At 32.9% G+C, this 18,031-nt stretch overlaps 1 protein-coding gene across 1 annotated transcript in view; it reads right to left on the reverse strand.

Moving 5' to 3' along the window:
• The window catches only part of Cbp80 (Nuclear cap-binding protein subunit 1), a 41,640-nt gene that overhangs the window by 4,201 nt on the left and 19,408 nt on the right, over nt 1-18,031 (reverse strand). Inside the window, exon 5 of the mRNA XM_088240413.1 lies at nt 99-352. Within this exon, the coding sequence (XP_088096539.1) occupies nt 99-352 (254 nt within the window). The remainder of the gene's footprint in view (nt 1-98; nt 353-18,031) is intronic.

Here is an 18,031-nt window from a genome sequence, read left to right on the forward strand (position 1 = left end):
AACCGCGATTTTAATTCAATTCAACTCTAAGCTTTTATTGCTTTTTTCACTGTGAGGCTCCAAGAGATCCGGATGAGGGAATAATTATAAAATATTACCTTAAAAACATAGTGGAACTTGGAGATGGCCGCGAAGCTGTGCGAGAAGCTCTTGGAGCCGAGGTTGAGGAGAGTCTGCACGAAAACGTCGATCTTGAGCGGGTTGAAGGGCGCGTCTGCCGAGGGGGCTTCGCCCTCTCCCTCCGCGCGGGGATTGGGCAGCTCGCGCAGCACGTGCAGAGCCTCCTCGGGAGAGCAGCGCTGGCGCACCGCCACCACCAGCTGGTGCGCCGCCTGCGTGCCGGGCAGGGACGCTGGGGATTAGAGGGACCAGACTGTCATATGGCATATAACTTTTTGCATTATTTTTGTCTTACTTTGCATTTATTTATTCTTGTTGAATGACCAAACAAAATGAATAAATAAACTACTTTTTAATACGTTAAATATCTTACGGAGTGAATATAATGTGCGGTGTTAATAGAAAACGATTTTTAGACAGTATTAAACTTAACTTAGTCGTAAATAAGAAAACCCATTTATATTCTCCCTATCTAACGGAAAATAGTTTAATGTTGAAATATCGATTAATATTGAAAATCGAAAGAAAAAAAATGCTATCGATGTTGGCGTTATTATAGTGGTTGGCTACACGATCCTAGCACAGTAAGGCTCGTATATATATATCATATGTGCCGTCCCACAATCCACCCACCCGGCCTGCTCAAATTAGGGTGGGACTCAATAACTTTTTTCTTTAGTTTCTACTCGTATTATGCATACTATAAAAGTCAATCGACCCTATGTTATTTATCGGACCGGGTGGATGTTTTTTGTGGAGTGAAAACAGACTAAAAATTAGAGATCCATATTTTAACAACAAAATCGCTAACTAGAGCTTATAATATATTTATGTTTAAGATTTATTCTAAATCAGAAAGTTAGTTATAACTATAAAATAAATTTGTCCCCCTCGTTGTCTATGCAAGAGGTTTTGGGCTGAATTCCCCACACCGTTGACTTGAAATATTTATAAACGTGTTTTTTCACTATAATATTACGTAGTCCCTAGACTGGCACCTGAAGCGTAAGACTAACCATATCTTTATGTAACAAAAATGATTAAGATACACTGCGGTCGGAGTACCGATACAGTGCCCCATACTACAATTCATTATGTACAGAACGGAAATAATTAATTAAAAAATACAATAAGAATAAACTTAAAAAATAATACGGACGCTTTTTAACCGTTCATTGCATTTTGTTTAAACTAATATTTCTTGTGCATTAAAGCCATTATTTTAACAAATAAATGAATTCAAAGAAAGATTGATGTTTTTCATTTTTGTATTTATAAAATACAATTAAATTTTGATTGAAAGTTTTAAAATTAATATAATCAATATTTTTAAATACGTCATCATCTGTTTTGTGCTTAAGATGTTATAAATTATTTTGGTTTTCAATCATTATACAAATTCTTCGAAATAAGGCGATGTGCATTATACTGAAAAGAAAAACTAACTACTATGGGGAACAAGAAATCAAAATGACATAAATAGACTACAAAGACAGCAAAATAAAATATTAAAGTAAGTATATCTAAAATAATAGTAAGTAGATCCAAAGAGTGGAATTCTATATTAAAATTTGGTAAGGATCCAAAATAAAACACTTTTTTTGGATACCTTACCAAATTTCAAACTAAAGAACTCTTTAAACAAGCTAAACAATGAAATATAACTGAACTCTTTCAACTAGAATCTTTAAAAAAAAATCATAAAGTAGCTACTGATGTAATATTGAAGACGAAGAAATAAAACTTGAAAAAAAAATTGTAGTAAACGTGGACACAATACGAGAATATCAGAACATAGAACATACAACATTCTGAAACGAGACAAGGACAGTCGAGACTAATAAACAAGGGACTAAAATTATACAATAAACTACCAGACAAAACTAAACAAAAGACTCAGACAACCTTTACAAAAGATGTTAAAAATATTATCATTAACAATAGAATATGAATTTAAAAAAGAAAAATTATTTTGTCAAATTAATGTAATCCGTAAGAGTTTAATAAATAAGTGAATTACAAATATAAAAAATATATATTCTAATGTAGAAATAATGCACAAAGAAATAGGCTTGTTCACAGTAAAGCAACATATAAAATATAATGCAACAATTTTTATACATGAAATAATTAAGGGGATAAATAAAATTACAAATATAATATAATTTAACCAACAATTGTATTTATAAGAAAATAATAATAAAAAAAGAAAAGATTACCAAGGAGGAGAAAAACAGCGTCTCAAAACTGATTGTGCAAGCGATTAAAACTGTACAATGAGTTACCTGAAGAAATAAAAGAAACAGAAAGCCTGAAATATTTTAAATTGATTTGAAAAAATATGTTATTGAGAAATTTTGTTATAAAATTGAAATATTATTAAAAATTTATATTACTTCTTAAGATGTTTTGAACTAAATTAATAAATCGTAAATAAATAAAAAATTTGTTCATTAAAAAAAATAAAAAAATAATGTCAATCAGTTTATTTTCCAAGCGATTAAAAAAAAATGTGCATAAAACCGCGTGCATTTTGACATGTTAGTAGGTATTGTGATGATGAGACTGAAATCATTACATAAAAAAAATCATTGTATTTAGTTTAGAAACGCAAAAATAGTAATTATTGTGGATTACAATGGCCTAAAATTCGCATGAAAGAATGGAAGATAACACAATACGTTATTTTAGTGTTACGATAAGCTATAAACTCCTTTCCACGGTGCCGGGCGAAAGTATTATATAACTGAGTATGTAATAATTTAAAACAGTATTTTCAACCTTTTTTAATACGCGACCCCTTTGCGAGTCAAAAAAAATCGGGCGGCCCCCCAGGGCCACGATTGTAAACGCTATCTTTATAGGTACATATCGAGGTGGTATAGGTAAAATCGATATTTATGTACGAAAATGTGTATATTTGTATAAAATTTTAGGATATCTTCATCGGTAACCTGTAACTGAACATGTTGAGAAAAAAAATGTATGCATATTATATTTTTCATAAACAAAACTTAATTTTACTTTGTAGATAAATGCTATCTTCCCTTTGGAATACGGGCCCAGGGCCGCGATTTTGATGGGAAGCTAAGGATGTCATACCTTCACCGCGACGGCATAGTTGAAGATAAATTCCCCCGAGCGATTAGGAAGATACACTACCGATCCCCCAAACACCAAGTTTTAATGCAAGTACATCGGTTTGTACTGACGCACGACGGGTCTAGTACCCCTCGATGCATTAAAATTGCATTGAAAGTGACAAAAATGTGTTCCACCGAGCAATTTTTCCTTTAATTACGATTTATTTAAATTTTTAATCGTTCTGAGGGCAATTAAAAATGTAAATGAGAACTATTTTAAATTTTAGCGATATAAAGATAGTGTTCATAAATCGCGGCACAGGACCTTGATTTCATCATCATCGTATTATCGACGCTATGATTTTTTTTAGTTTTGTAATTTTGAAATTAATTAGCATTTGACATCACAAGTTCCCTTCGGTGAGTTCTGCTGATTGGTGAGTTGGCTTCCTGGAAACCGTAAATCTATCACAAAACTCTATCATTGGACGATTCGGAAGAATTTGTGACGTAATTTGTTAATCTATTTTTTTTCATACATTTTTTAGACACCGAACCACTCGACAAATTGTTTTAAAAATAAACAGGCATGACATAGAGTCGCCCAAATGGACTAAAACCATTATATGATTATCAACGACGAAGTCAGTTACAGTTTACAGCAATAAAACGAGCCGTAGGTACTCAGGTCGAGAACTGCAAGTGCAAACCGAAACCGTCCGTTACACGTTTGTTATTAAACTAAAAATTTGGAACGCTTTTGTTTTGTACAAAAAACCTCGCTTTTTACTTTACTTTTATGTATTTAACAAATTTACGGACAATGTCCGATTTAAACTAATTATATAACAAAAAACAATAATAATACAGAAACAAATAATAGAAGCAATGCAACAAAGAAAAGCAAAGACAAGTTAATACATTAGACATGCATTATGGAATCCAGTGCTAATTCTACAAATATACAGTCAATTTATTGGGAATATTTTGTCAGTCTATTCGTAAAAAAATCAAAATAATTAAGATCTTTATTTTCATTTACAAATCTAATTATTCTGGGTAGAGGCACATTGAAACCATAATTAGTCTTATGATGACCGAGGAACAGAATTATATTATTTCTTGGTCTACGTGAAGGAACATTAAGAGATATTTGTTGGAGAATAATCGGGACATCAAATAAACTATATAAGGATTTTAAACAAGAAAATTAAATCAGCATTAAATCGACGTTGTGAGAGACTGAAAATTTCCATGTCGGTATAGTTATAGTGATCTCTTGTGATTCCTAGTTTGCACGCAATTTTTCTTATAAATTTATGCTGAATTGATTCGATGCGATTTATATGAGTAACATATGAAGGACACCATATGACGGAGGCGTATTCAAGAATGGGTCGAACCAATGAGCAGTAAAGTGTTTTAAGAGTTAATATGTTTTCAAAATCGGATGTTGCTCTATTAACAAATCCAAAGAATTTAAGAGATTTGTTACTTTTCACCTTGCTTGCGACCGCGACCCCCCAAGCAAGGCTTTGCGACCCCTCCGAGGGTCGCGACCTACGGGTTGAAAAACAGTGATCTAAGAAAATTCGCGTAAAATGGCGTCAAATAAGACAGGTGGCACGAGAAAAGTAAAATGGGAGTATGAATGGCCGGCACGAACTGCATTGTGTTCGGTAAACCGTACAGAGCACTAAACTGGAGTAGGAATATCCATTGTTTCGCGATTGGACTCTTAAATCCGGTGAAAATTTCAACTAGAAATCACGACAGAGATACGACAAATTGGGTGCCTATAATGACCCGTAATACAGAGACAATCAAATACAATATAAACGTACATTGTACATTGCAGACACGGTGCGTACATAATGAAAGTACGAGTATAATCTCGATCAAGCACAATCAGTAGCTCAATCACAAATAACTATCGACATGCTTAAAAACATGCTAAGCATTTGAGCGATCACAATGGACAATAATGAACATGCTTAAGTTATCGCAAGTATTAAGTCAACGCGTGTATAATCTCTGAGTCAACGCTCGTGTCGGTTGGTTTTTTTTTATTTTCCTCGTAAATAAATACAGTTCACTGGCGAAAAATAGGCATTTACAATAACAAATAATACAATATATTGCATTTGCAAAATAGTAAGGCGTATCTAATACAAAAAAAGGAAAATTAAATTATACGCTAAAACAATACTCACTTATAGATTCAAAAACTATTCTTACTCAAATGAAAGACATAACCCCCACAATACATCACATACAAATAATACAATCACTAGATCCTCAACACATAGACAATTTAAACAAATACAAACTAAAACCACTTTCGGACAAAGGGATTTTGAGTATTATTCAATTAAAATCTATAACCTACTTCCACTATCTATTAAAACAATTAGTAACGAGAAAATGTTTAAAAGGCTATAAAAAAATGGACAGTGGAGCTAGGTAGAGGTAAAATGGATTGTCTCATTCGCCCATACCAATATTGAATCAACTGCTCCACAAGTATATAGCTTATGTTAGGTTTTTGTTATTTTCATTGTGTGTTTTGTAATATAAATAATATAGATGTACATAAATACCTTGTTTTTAAAACTATCTGAATATTTGTTAATTATCTTCGTTTTTTTTAAGTTAGTCTTCTTTGTTTATTCTCAAATGTAATTTGAAAAAAGTATATTGTTAAGTGTCCTCGGCATGGGAAACCCCAGTGAGGTCACATTATTTTCATTATTAATTATAGTTTGTAAGCAAAAAATATGAATAAATAAATAAAATAATGAACATGCTTAAGTTATCGCAGTCATAAGTCAACGCGTGTGTAATCTCTAAGTCAACGCTCGTGTCGGTTTATTTTTTATTTTCCTCGTAAATAAATACAGTTCACTGGCGAAAAATAGACATTTACAATAAAAAATAATACAATATATTGGATTTTCAAAATAGTAAGGAGTATCTAATACAAAAAAGGGAAAATTGAATTACAATTACTAAGGCGACTGCTTTTCTTGACATTTGGCTAGCCAACCGCAGGCTAAATGCAATAAATAGCGTGATAAATAAATAAAAATAGCAGTTTTGGAATATTTTTCATATTTGCACCGGTGAAATTCAAATATGTGATTGCGCAGCAGGATTGTACGTCGCGAAACGTAAAATTTTGACATTTAATATTAGGTGTTCACGGATGTTGCATTTTGATCGCGAATACGATAAACAACCATGGTGAGAAATTGTTATCACGTCGCTTATTAGCACGTCGATAGTTATTTGTGATTGAGCTACAGATAATTTTGTTTTAGCAACAATGTTTTGAGTGCGTCCAAATGTTTGTTGTCGGGCTGGATTTCCTTCTTAGGGTGTTATTTAGATCAAAATTTGTTGCAACAGAGAGGGAAACATTTTTAGAAGGGAACGTGGAATCTAGGCATTATTGTTTTCAGGCGTTGCCTGGTAGGTAAATTGATTCAGCCGCATAAATCTCACCAACAAGATAAAGGTTTCAGCTCTTTTACTTCACAAAAGTCAACAAATGTAAGAGTTAAGGAAATGTGGATGTTTTAACATAGGCAGAATGGTGAATCAACAATATTTTGAGTTTGTCCAAATTTTTGTACACAACGACTGGATTCAACTCCCAGAGATAATGAACATTTTAGAGAAGGTAATATAGAAGTCTAGCCACCTACAGGGTAGTATGTAGGTGAAATAATTCAATTACACGAATCTCACCTGCATAAATAAAGGTTTCAGCTCTTCAACTTCACAAACATCAACAGATGAAAGAATTTAAGGAATATAGATGTTCAAATATGTGCAGAATGGTGAATGTAACACAGTGTGAAAAGTGGCCACTTAAACCAGCCAATGACAGGTCATAAGCCCTGTAGATGCCTAGACTTCTATATTACCTTCTCTTAAATGTTTTTCATCTCTGTTGTCATATGAGAATGGTGAATGTTACACAGTGTGTAAAGTAGCCACTTAAATCAGCCAATGGCAGGTCATAAGCCCTGTAAATGCATAGACTTAGGTATTTCCTTATCAAAAATGTTTTCCCTTTCTGTAGCAATAAATTGAGATCTTAATAATCCCCTAGGGAGTGAAATCCTAACTGGTAGAAGAAGAAGAAGATAAAAATTGGGTTATTTTTTTTTAGGCGTTGCCTAGCAGGTGAATTGGTTCAGCCGGATGAATCTTACCCGCATCATAATAGTTTCAGCTTATTTACTTTACAAAAATAAACGGTGGAAATATATTTTTTTTTTTAGTAAATATTTTTATCAACAATACTTTTAGTTTGACCTAATTTCTGTACACAAGACCTGGATTCAACCCCGTTGGAAGAATTTATGACATAAATAATTCCGTCAGAATCTTACCTGCATCAAAAAAGGTTTCAGCTCTTTAACTTCACAAAGATCAACAGATGGAAGAATTGAAGGAATAACATAGATGTTAAAACATGGGCAGAATGGTTAATGTTACACAGTGTGTAAAGTGGCCACTGAAACCAGCCAATGGCAGGTCATAAGCCCTGTAAATGCCTAGCCTTTCATATTCCCTTCTTGACATTTCAAAGAGATGAAACTTATATCATGAGGGTGAGATTTATCCGGATGAACCGATTCACCTACTAGGCAACCGACCAATGACAGGTCAAAAAAAATGTTTTCCCTCTCTGTTGCAGAAAATTGAGATCTAAATGACCCTCTAGGGAGGAAGTCTAGTCTGTCTGCAAACATTTAGACATACTCAAAACATTGTTAAGATTAGAGGATGATTGATTAAACATTACAAAACACGAAACCCACTGTGAAGCCTACCAAATGAGTGTTTTAAAACTCGCGTATATAATGTCCATTACTATTGTGAATTACAAAATCGTAATTAAACTTGCGGCGACATTGAAAACGCGGCAATTAACTGCATTGCGAAATGTGAAATGAATACAGTAATTTGAACTAAATTATCCAACTGGATTTATATAGCGGAGTTGAGACAAACTAAAGGGAAGCGATCGGTTTGGTCTGTTCTTGTGAGGCCATTTGTTCGTCCTGCATTTGGTGGCCGAGTGTTGTAATAGCAATAGTATGTAATAATATGGTAGCTGATATGTACAGTAGCGTGCCTGTAATAGTTAACCAGCAAAAGAGCTCAAACCAATTTGAAAAACAAGAAAAGAAAATATGTATTGAGTTTTTTTATTGAAATCTAGTCAGATACACCATAATACGGTTATAATATAAAATATACTTAATACTAGACTAAAAATCATTTCAAACTTATGAGGAATTTTAGCCCTACGGGAAATTGGATACAAAAAATGTTTTCTTGCGCGCGGTAAAAATTAGAGCATAAAATTGTAGGGCAAAGTTTCTTTAAAATGTAGGAAAAAGATAATAAAAAATAATATAATAAAAACGCACTACTTTAAACGACGGCACTGGTTAATATGAACCAACCGATGATATGAGAGCTGTGAAGGATATCCGGTTTCCTTACCGTAAACGAACCAATCGGGAGAACTGACAGAGAAAAACCTCTGCCATCACGCGCGGAGTTATTTCAGAAATACAAAACTTTAAAAAAACATAGCGTTGATAATAAAATATATAAAAATACATTTTTTTTTTGGCTTCGCTTAATATTCTACTAACAATTTTTTTTTTAAAAAAGCCTCAACTTCCTCATTAACAATATACGTAATGTGTTATAAATAAAGTTATATTACACAAGAATAGAATTTGGAAAACAAAAAATTAAATGTTTGTACAAATTAACCTTTGTAAGTTTAAATATACTTTAAAAAAAAAAAACAAAAAAAAAATCTTGTCCAATACATATATTACAATGGAATAACTTTGTTTTTTGTATGTACTTACCACTTTATTTTTATAATTTATTAACCAATTAGTTGCAGCAAAACACTTTGCCTTCTTTTTGTAATTAACCCTGAAGAAGGCATAGTGTTTTGCCGTAACTATCGCCATGCAAAAAAGGACGATCCTTATGTCTATGGCGACGAAGCATCGTTATTCTGTTTTAATGCTAATTGTAAACTAAGAATTCATTTTTCCACTATGAATTTTCCCAAAGGAATTATGTATATTTTTCAGGATGAAAAGTAGCCTATGAGACTTCTCGCCTCTCCGGTTATCCTTATTTTTAAAAGTCACGTTGATCGTTTGCTCCGTTGCGACGTGAAGGAAATAAAAAAAACACAAAAAAAAAACAGACAAACACACTTTCGCATTAATTTCATGACTCGAGCGAATACTAACCCAAAATCCTACTATAAAAAACCAGAATAAAAAGTAAATCAAACTAACCAATGTTTAATAAAACAAATAAAATAACGAACGTATAGGTAGGTATATTAGTTAAGTATACCTTAAGAAAGAAGCTTGTTTAGCTTTAAAACCAGTCAGTGGAAAAAAAAATAGTGGTTAAAAACAAAGTAATCTTATTATTATGAATAACCACAAAGTTAGTGGTTCAAATATAAAATTTATAAGCAATGTTTAATTATAAATAAGGAGCTTGACTTTTGATGTGAAAATCTCTTACACCTGCCCATAAATAGCATAAACTACGCTTGGCTACTTTAAAAGGCACTAGGTTGTCTAGTCGGTCTCGTGGTGTGGTGGTCAGCGCGTTTGCCTACCATGCAAGAGGTCTCGGGTTCGATTCCCGACATGGTTGACATGAAATATTTATTTAAAAAGGTGTATTTCATAGTACCTGGACTGGTACCCGAAGCGTAAGACTGATTATCTTGCCTCCATGCAACAAAAAATATCAAGATACACTGCGACTGGTGTACCAATGCAGTGCCCTATGCACCATTTGGTGCGGAAAGGGAATAATGATGATGAGATTTTCTTGTTCTGGACGTTCACTACTGACAATGCGTCGGCAGTTCACGTTGGAACTATGAGTCGCGGACCTAACTTGGACCGACGCCGACGCACAGAAGTTGGCTGCGGACAGAGACGTTAGGAGGCTGTTTTTCGACGCCATATTTTATTTTATTTATTATAAATACGGCCTAAGCCAATTGCAACATGAAGAAACATAAATACAAGAAACTGAACAAAAAGAACATAAAACTATTTAGCAAAGACAAACAAGGGCAAAATAAATAAATAAAAACAATAATTGTATGCAATATATTCATAAAAACGAAAGATCTAAGACTTCGAGCTAAACCATGCCAATCCAACTTCATCCCACACTGTTTAGTCGCGAAGAGATCTACGCAAAGCCGGAAGATCTATCCCAAAGACTTCCAAGTCGTTTGATGAATTGACTAATCTACACACTATGGACATTGGGGCATAAAAACCAAAGTTGCTCTTAGAAGATTTTATAAATAGAAGATTTTGACTTCTGGTGACACGGTTGGGAACATGAAAAGAAATTGATTGCAACAGAGATGGGACATCACTTATAGCATTAAGCATTTTGAAAATGCATATAAGGTCCATCTCAGTTCTACGTCTCTCCAATGAAGACAGATTAAGAGATTGCTCTATTTCAAAATAGGAATAATAACCCCTTTGTAATCCGAGCAACCATGCCACTTTTCTTAGAAAACGGTGTTGGACAGACTCAATATGGTCAATATGAGTCCTGTAGAATGGAGACCAAATTCTAGGTGGGGTCGAACTAGTAAGCAATAAAGAGTTTTGATGCCATATGCTTCAGCTACATTAGATTGATGATAAAAACACTATGTACCGCCACTGTCTTGTGGTTAGATGCTCATACAACATAACCACTCATTGTTGGAGCTGCACCCACCTTCCAGGCGGATTCTCATGTCAGATCAGAAAGCGAGCTATCCGCGCACATTTTTAGATATTTGATATTATCATGTCAGGGTTACTGTCCTAATTTAATTCCGATACGAGGATGAATTACTTGGACAGTGATAATAACTGTTGCATTAATTAACAATGTTTCTGTATTTTTTCTTTCTAAAACGGTAAACGGAAAATGTCTTGGCAAAAACATCACACCGTATCAAATTATTGATTTGATTGCTCAATTAAACAATTTATACTTTATTGCAACAAAAGGGAAAATCTTTAAGATAGTAATTTATTTAATTTTAAACCGTAAATGCTCATTAAGAATACAAAGGATGAACCGATCAACATTCGCGTACTAAATCACAATAGGTTCTAAAAATGCAGATTATTTAGTCCCTAATTTAAATAATCTACCCACTAATATTAGAGACGCGCCCCCTTCTTTATTTAAATTTAAATCAAGATTTAAATGTCACTTTCTAAATGTTTAAGTTGTTCCCTTTTCCTTATTTCCTTCCCATCCCCTCTCCTCTCTTCATAGTAAAAAACATCGGATGCAGAAAAGGGTTTGATGATGATTCTTGATATTATGTTTTATTATGCATCATGCAAGAGGTCTTGGGTTCGATTCCCGATATGGTCGACATGAAATACTTATTTAAAATATGTGTTTTTACACTATAATATTTTTTCATAGTCTCTTGGCTGATACCTGAAGCGTAAGACTGATCATCTTACCTTCAAGTAAAAAAAAAAAAGATTAAGCTACACTGCGATTGGTGTACCAATGCAGTGCCCTATGCACCATTAGGTGCGGAAAGGGAATGATGATGATATTATTAACCCTTTTCTTGGCAATGTATCATATAGGATACATTATGATGTATTTTTTTCTCATGAACACGAGTTCAATGTTCAATTCATTAAAAACTGATTTACCATATTTTCTATTCTCAACTGCAAAATTGAAATTCATAATAAACTTTGATTAAAACAAAAAATAATCTGAAGCCCTTTTAACCATCAAATGTGCAAAAAAAAATTAACGTTATACCAAGATAGGCGTTAAACACGCCTAAAAGGCGTACCTATGTAAAATTAAAAATATATATATTTAGATTCAAGCCTTAAAAAATCTGCGGCTTACTCAAATTGAAATGCTTACATAAATAATGTACGACTTACAGAAATTGAACATGTTAAATACTTAGGACTAACAATAGACAGGCAATTGACATGGACAATTCATATCAACAATTTAATTAGCAAAGTGGCGACATTATCGAGTCTTTTTTAAAAATCAAAAACTTTGTTCCAAAAACTGAAAAAAATCTAATGTATGAAGCCTATGTAAAAACCAAAATATGTTATACGCAACTACTATGGGGAGCAGGATATCAAAATGACATAAACAGACTACAAAGACAACAAAATAAAATATTAAAGTTAGTATATGACCTTCCCTATCTAAGTGCAACCAGAGAACTTTTTAAACAAACTAAGCAATTAAATATAACTGAACTCTTTCAACTAGAACCATTAAAATTTATCCATAAATTAGCCACTAATGTAATTGTAGACGAAGAACTAAAACTTGTAAAAAAATGTAGTCAACATGGACATAATACGAGAATATCAGACAAATACCATAGACAACTTTCTAAAACAAGACAAGGACAATCAAAACTAATGAACCAGGGACTGAAATTATACAATAAACTACCAGACAAAACTAAACTAAAGACTCAGACAAACTTTTCAAAAGATGTAAAAAATATTATTTTGAACAACAGAGTATGAATGAAAAATGTTTATATTTTTTTTTTGTAAAATGAATTTAATAATCCGTAAGGGTTTATAAATAAATTTTCAAATATAAAAAAAAATACTATCTTATAATGGCTTAAGTGGTGCAAAAATGCGAAGGTAAAAACATTATAGCATGTTTCTTAATAACTCTAAAATCCTTGTTCAATGAATTTCCCGCGCGAACAATCGTAGCGTGCCGATTCAATAACTATATACGAGTACAGGCCGGTTCTGTTTTCATTGACATGGCTGAATTTGAAAATAAGAAGTAATTAGATAATGATCATTATTTTCCAATCCGAACCCAGTGGTGCATGGGGCACTTAGGGTACCCCGATTGCAGCGTATCTCGATATTTTTTTTATTATTTTGTACATAATGTAAAATGAGGAAGTTCTGTGGTTTTTCTATATTTTAAAATTTGTTAACAGACTAATTAAAATAAACCATTTTTTCTATGTTTCGTATTGATTTATTAAAGTTTCGTATTTTTTAAATTACTCAAGTGTGACGTCTAAGTTATCTTCCCCTTCTTCTCGGTCAGTTCTGCCGATTGGTCAGTTGACTTACCGTAAACTGAAAATCTATCACAACTCTCTTATCATTGGTTGATTGATAAGCGATAGCGACGTCGTTCAAAGTAGTTTGTTTTTATAAAAATAATTTCGAAATTTTCATACATTTTCAAGAAACTTTACCGCACAATTTAACATTCTAATTTTTACTGCGCGTTAAAAAAGATGTTTTTACATCCAATTTCCCATAGGGCTGAACTTCTTCGTTGTCAGGCCTCAGTGGCGGGCTTATTGCTAAAAGCAATTTCTTCCAACCAACAAATAAATAAAAGTTTTATTGATATAATTTAAGTTACAATAGTTGTTCAATAGAAAATAAAATAAAAAACTAAATATATGCAAAAAAATAAATAACTTAAAAAAAATATAAATTACCTTAAATCAATGCTATCACTAAATAGGAAAAAAGAATAAAGAGAAAGGAGGTTGATTACATGGTGGTCATATAATTAGTTTTAGGCTTCAGGATCCAAAATCCCACCCTCCATCCGAGGCTGTTATGGACTCCTGGGAGACTATCAGCTGCACATAAATATAATATTATCATCATTCCCTTGTTCACACAAAATGTTACGTAGGACACTACAGTGATTTACTAAACGCAACGTATCTCAATTGGCTGTTACGTAAAGATAAGGTAATAAAGCTTACGCTTCAGATGCCAGACCAGGTACCTTAGAAACATATATTATATATATATATATATATATATATATATATATATATATATATATATAGTTGGATAACTTATATAGCGCCTTTTTTGTGAAAATCACCTCAAGGGCGCTGTACAATTAATAAATATCCCAGTACGTCTTGCAGCTACAGAGCGCATGGACGGTTGGGATTCTAGTTCCTCGTTTTCAATTAAGATCAATCAAAAATTATAACAGATAGGATTTAGATTACAGAACGTCTTGCAGCTACAGAGCGCATAGACAGTTAGAAATTTAGCCCCCATTTACACATTTTAAAAATTGACAAATAAGTTCATTGTATTAATGATATTTAAAAAAAATAATAATATGAGTAATAAAAAGGAATAAGATTACAACACGTCTTGCAGCTACTAAGCGTATAGACGATTGGGATTCTAGACCCCATTTCCAAAATTACGTTTTTTAAAGTTGATATATGAAAGCTAGATAGCCATCATCGTGCAGCTACAAAGCGCATGGACGAGTGGAATTCCAGCAAAGTTAAAATGATATCAATAAATTTATTAAAAAAATAGAGCATAGTAGTAAGTTTGTCAAGTGTTCATGCCAAGAAGTAAGCAATAAAAAACTAAATAAACAAAACACTGTTTCAACTCCATGGTTAACAAAGGCAGATAGATCTCCGAAGAGAAGCTTTTGTAGGCAGTAGGTAGATACCGCCGCCATGTGGCCCACTGGGGCACTGGCAACTTGATAATTTCTGGAAACGCACGTGTGTAGTTACTGGGAGATTCTGCCTATTGTTCCAACGACTTGGTGTCCATTTTGGTCCGTATTATTTCGTTTTATGAGACGCAACATTCCTGTTCAATTCACTTTTTTACATGAATATTACACAAACGCGCGTATAAGCGGTTTGATTGATCATTTTGTATGTTATTAGAAGGCAGATATTTGAAATATTATGTATTTATCAATAAATGTCAGTTCACTTTTAGCAGCACTGTTGTAATTTATTAATTATGGGTGTAGTGTTCCAAATAGCAAAATTTAGGTACTTTCGCGTATATATATAGTAATCTAATTGAATGTATAAAACATTAAGTAACCATTTTACACACTATTTAACAATCATTATTTTGCTTATATTTAATCCCTCATTTTAATTATTCAGTAAAACTTACTTAAAAATATGACTAATAATTTACTTAATCAATAAATGAGATTGTATTTACGAATGAATTGATAAAACTGTTCTGTTTTTTTACAATTACAGTATAATCAAAGCATGTTCTTCATTTTCACATACGGCGACATTATTATTCAAAGCGTCGCGTCTGATAACGACTAAAGTCCGTTAGAAAATGAAGGCAAAGAAGGCAATTACCCGCGAATTGAAATACGCCATTGTTTTAATTATCTTAGACGTACAACAAGGAAACAGCCTGTATATAATGCAAACTGTGGGCAGATACTTGGTTAAGGCTAAATAATTATGGCTGTAATTTGAATGTAGTGCTTATGTATTTCTGTTTACATTGTTATTAAACAGTTAGCAATTTGATTATTATCGTAACATTATTTTGCTAAGCAAACAATAACGTGTACCTACTACAAAAAGGGGTCCGCTAAAATATCGCTACAGGAATGCAACCTTCAGGCGTAGGACATCTTGAATAGCAATACCTGAGTTTATGTTTTAGATAACGAAAAATTATTTACTTAAATCCTCTAAAAGCTTTCACCTTCGTAAAGCGTCCTTAAAAGGATGCGTGGTCTGATTTTTATTCATACAAACGTATTCTCGTATTTTCTCACATTTAGCACTAGAGCTATGTTTTTTTTATACACTACAGATATTCACCATAGGCCTGTCCCTATCGTATGCTTTTAAATTAAATTTCTTTCACAGGAGTTAGGTGATCCAAAAACCCTTTAAAGCGCATAATGTTATCTGAAATCTTCGGACGCACGGTATACAAATATAAACAGTCGCTTTACAATGTGTGGGCAAATAGTTTAGAATGTTTCAGAATCAGAAAGGGTTTTGACGACAAATAATCATTCATAAATGTTCGTATATATATATTTTTTTAAATATACGTGACTGCCATATTTGAACAATTTTACAGGCAATGACGCGTTTATTATTATTAATTTGTTATATAGGCAGGCAGGCTTTGTTAGCGCGCCAGTGCGAACGGTGAGTTTTTAGATTGGTAAGCTACGAAAATTCTGATAAAATATCCATAGCGGTAGTATGGCATATAAAAAAAACGAGTACGTATAATGCTACCTCCCTTGGACGGTCTTAAGACAAATAGTTTTATTTGAAAGAATACTAGCCCTCATGAATAAGTGTTGAAAGACTAAATTGCATTAAGGAAAAGTGTCGCAAGTGTAATTTTTCGAACGTAATTCTAAAACTTGGGGTATAGAGACGTAATTAAATTCATGTTTTTTTCTTCAGCAGAGTAATCTCGTGTAATCCAGTAGTAAGAATTTGATTGAGGCGCAACTGGCTCGCTGTATGGAATATGATGTAAATTTATTAACCCAAGAAATGCAATGTATTTTTTTGTGATGTGTTTTTTCCTAATAATAATGTAACATAAAACATTACTTTCGATGTAAAAAAATATGGTAAGCCGCAAATAATCGATTATAAAGAGAATTCTCCCCTGTGGCGCGCCTATATCTCTTGCACTGTTTTTTGTCTGCGTTCTTCTTCCTTTAAAACATTATTTAAACGATTTTTGAACTGGTTGACCGACGTGGACTTGACAAATAGTTTTGGAAATTTTTTGCCGTCTTAAACCACCCTGCTGCAAACGAATTTGGAATGGAATTAGGGACGATAGAGCTTCCAGTTACGACCCCGTAAATAGGTGTTGGGATTTAATCAAAACATCCCATGGAGGGGGGCAGTCATAGTAATCATTTAATGTCTTATTGCAATCAAGTTTTTTCGTTCCGTAGATATGATGGAAAAGACGTTACAAACTGAAAATAAATTACGTTAACCTAGTAATAGACAGAAAAGGGCGTGAAGATTTTTTTTGCTTATATTTTCTCTGATTTATTCAGGAAATTTCAATGTTTTTTTTTGTTTCTAACTGCCTAAAGACCATCAATAGAGAATCGTTTCACACCAAAAGTGTAGTAAATGGTGAGTAATTATATAATACTAGCGGACTCGACAGACGGTGTACTGCCCGAACGTTAGCTTGCCTGCTATTAGTTTGGAAAAAGACTTTTAATTGATAAGTAGGTACCTAGGTACTTGTTTATGGTTGAGTTCCAAAACATAAAATAAATATTTTTCCAAATATGGCTTTCTTTTTGCAAACGTCAAACTCCGGTCTTCTCACCAACAGAGTGGTGTACTTATGTAGGAATACGATTTTTAAAAATGCATTGAATTTAAGGTTATTTTAGTATTACCAATTATCCGGTAAAAAGAAATAAATGGGAAGAAATTATAAGGAATTTAAGAAAAGAATCTGATTGGAATCCATAAAAAGCAAATGTTGTTTGTGAACATTCAAAAATAAACTTTTATTATACACAAAAAAACAACATCTTTCAATTTTTTGTAAATTCTCGTCAAATGCAACCCTGGTAGATCGATGAATAAAACATTTATGCTCCTAACTTCTTTTTTACACATTAGATTGGATCTACAAACACGCACAGCGCAAAGATCTATATTTATCTGAAAACCGCACGAAAATCAGTTGAGCCGTTTAGGAGGAGTTCGGTGACATCACACGTACAGAGGAATTATATATATATAAAGATGACGTAACGACTTCGCGAATTATTGCATCCAATATTTTCGGTTATTTCGCGGTTCAGATACGAGCATAATATTTTGATTATATTCATTCATAGATACGTCCTCAGAGACATTACATAAAATATCTACGATCTACAGATCGTTCCGCGTT

The sequence above is a fragment of the Micrasema longulum genome, unplaced genomic scaffold (genome assembly GCF_059751315.1).
Source record: "Micrasema longulum isolate JH-2025_06_02 unplaced genomic scaffold, ASM5975131v1 h1tg002448l, whole genome shotgun sequence".
Lineage (NCBI taxonomy): Eukaryota > Metazoa > Arthropoda > Insecta > Trichoptera > Brachycentridae > Micrasema > Micrasema longulum.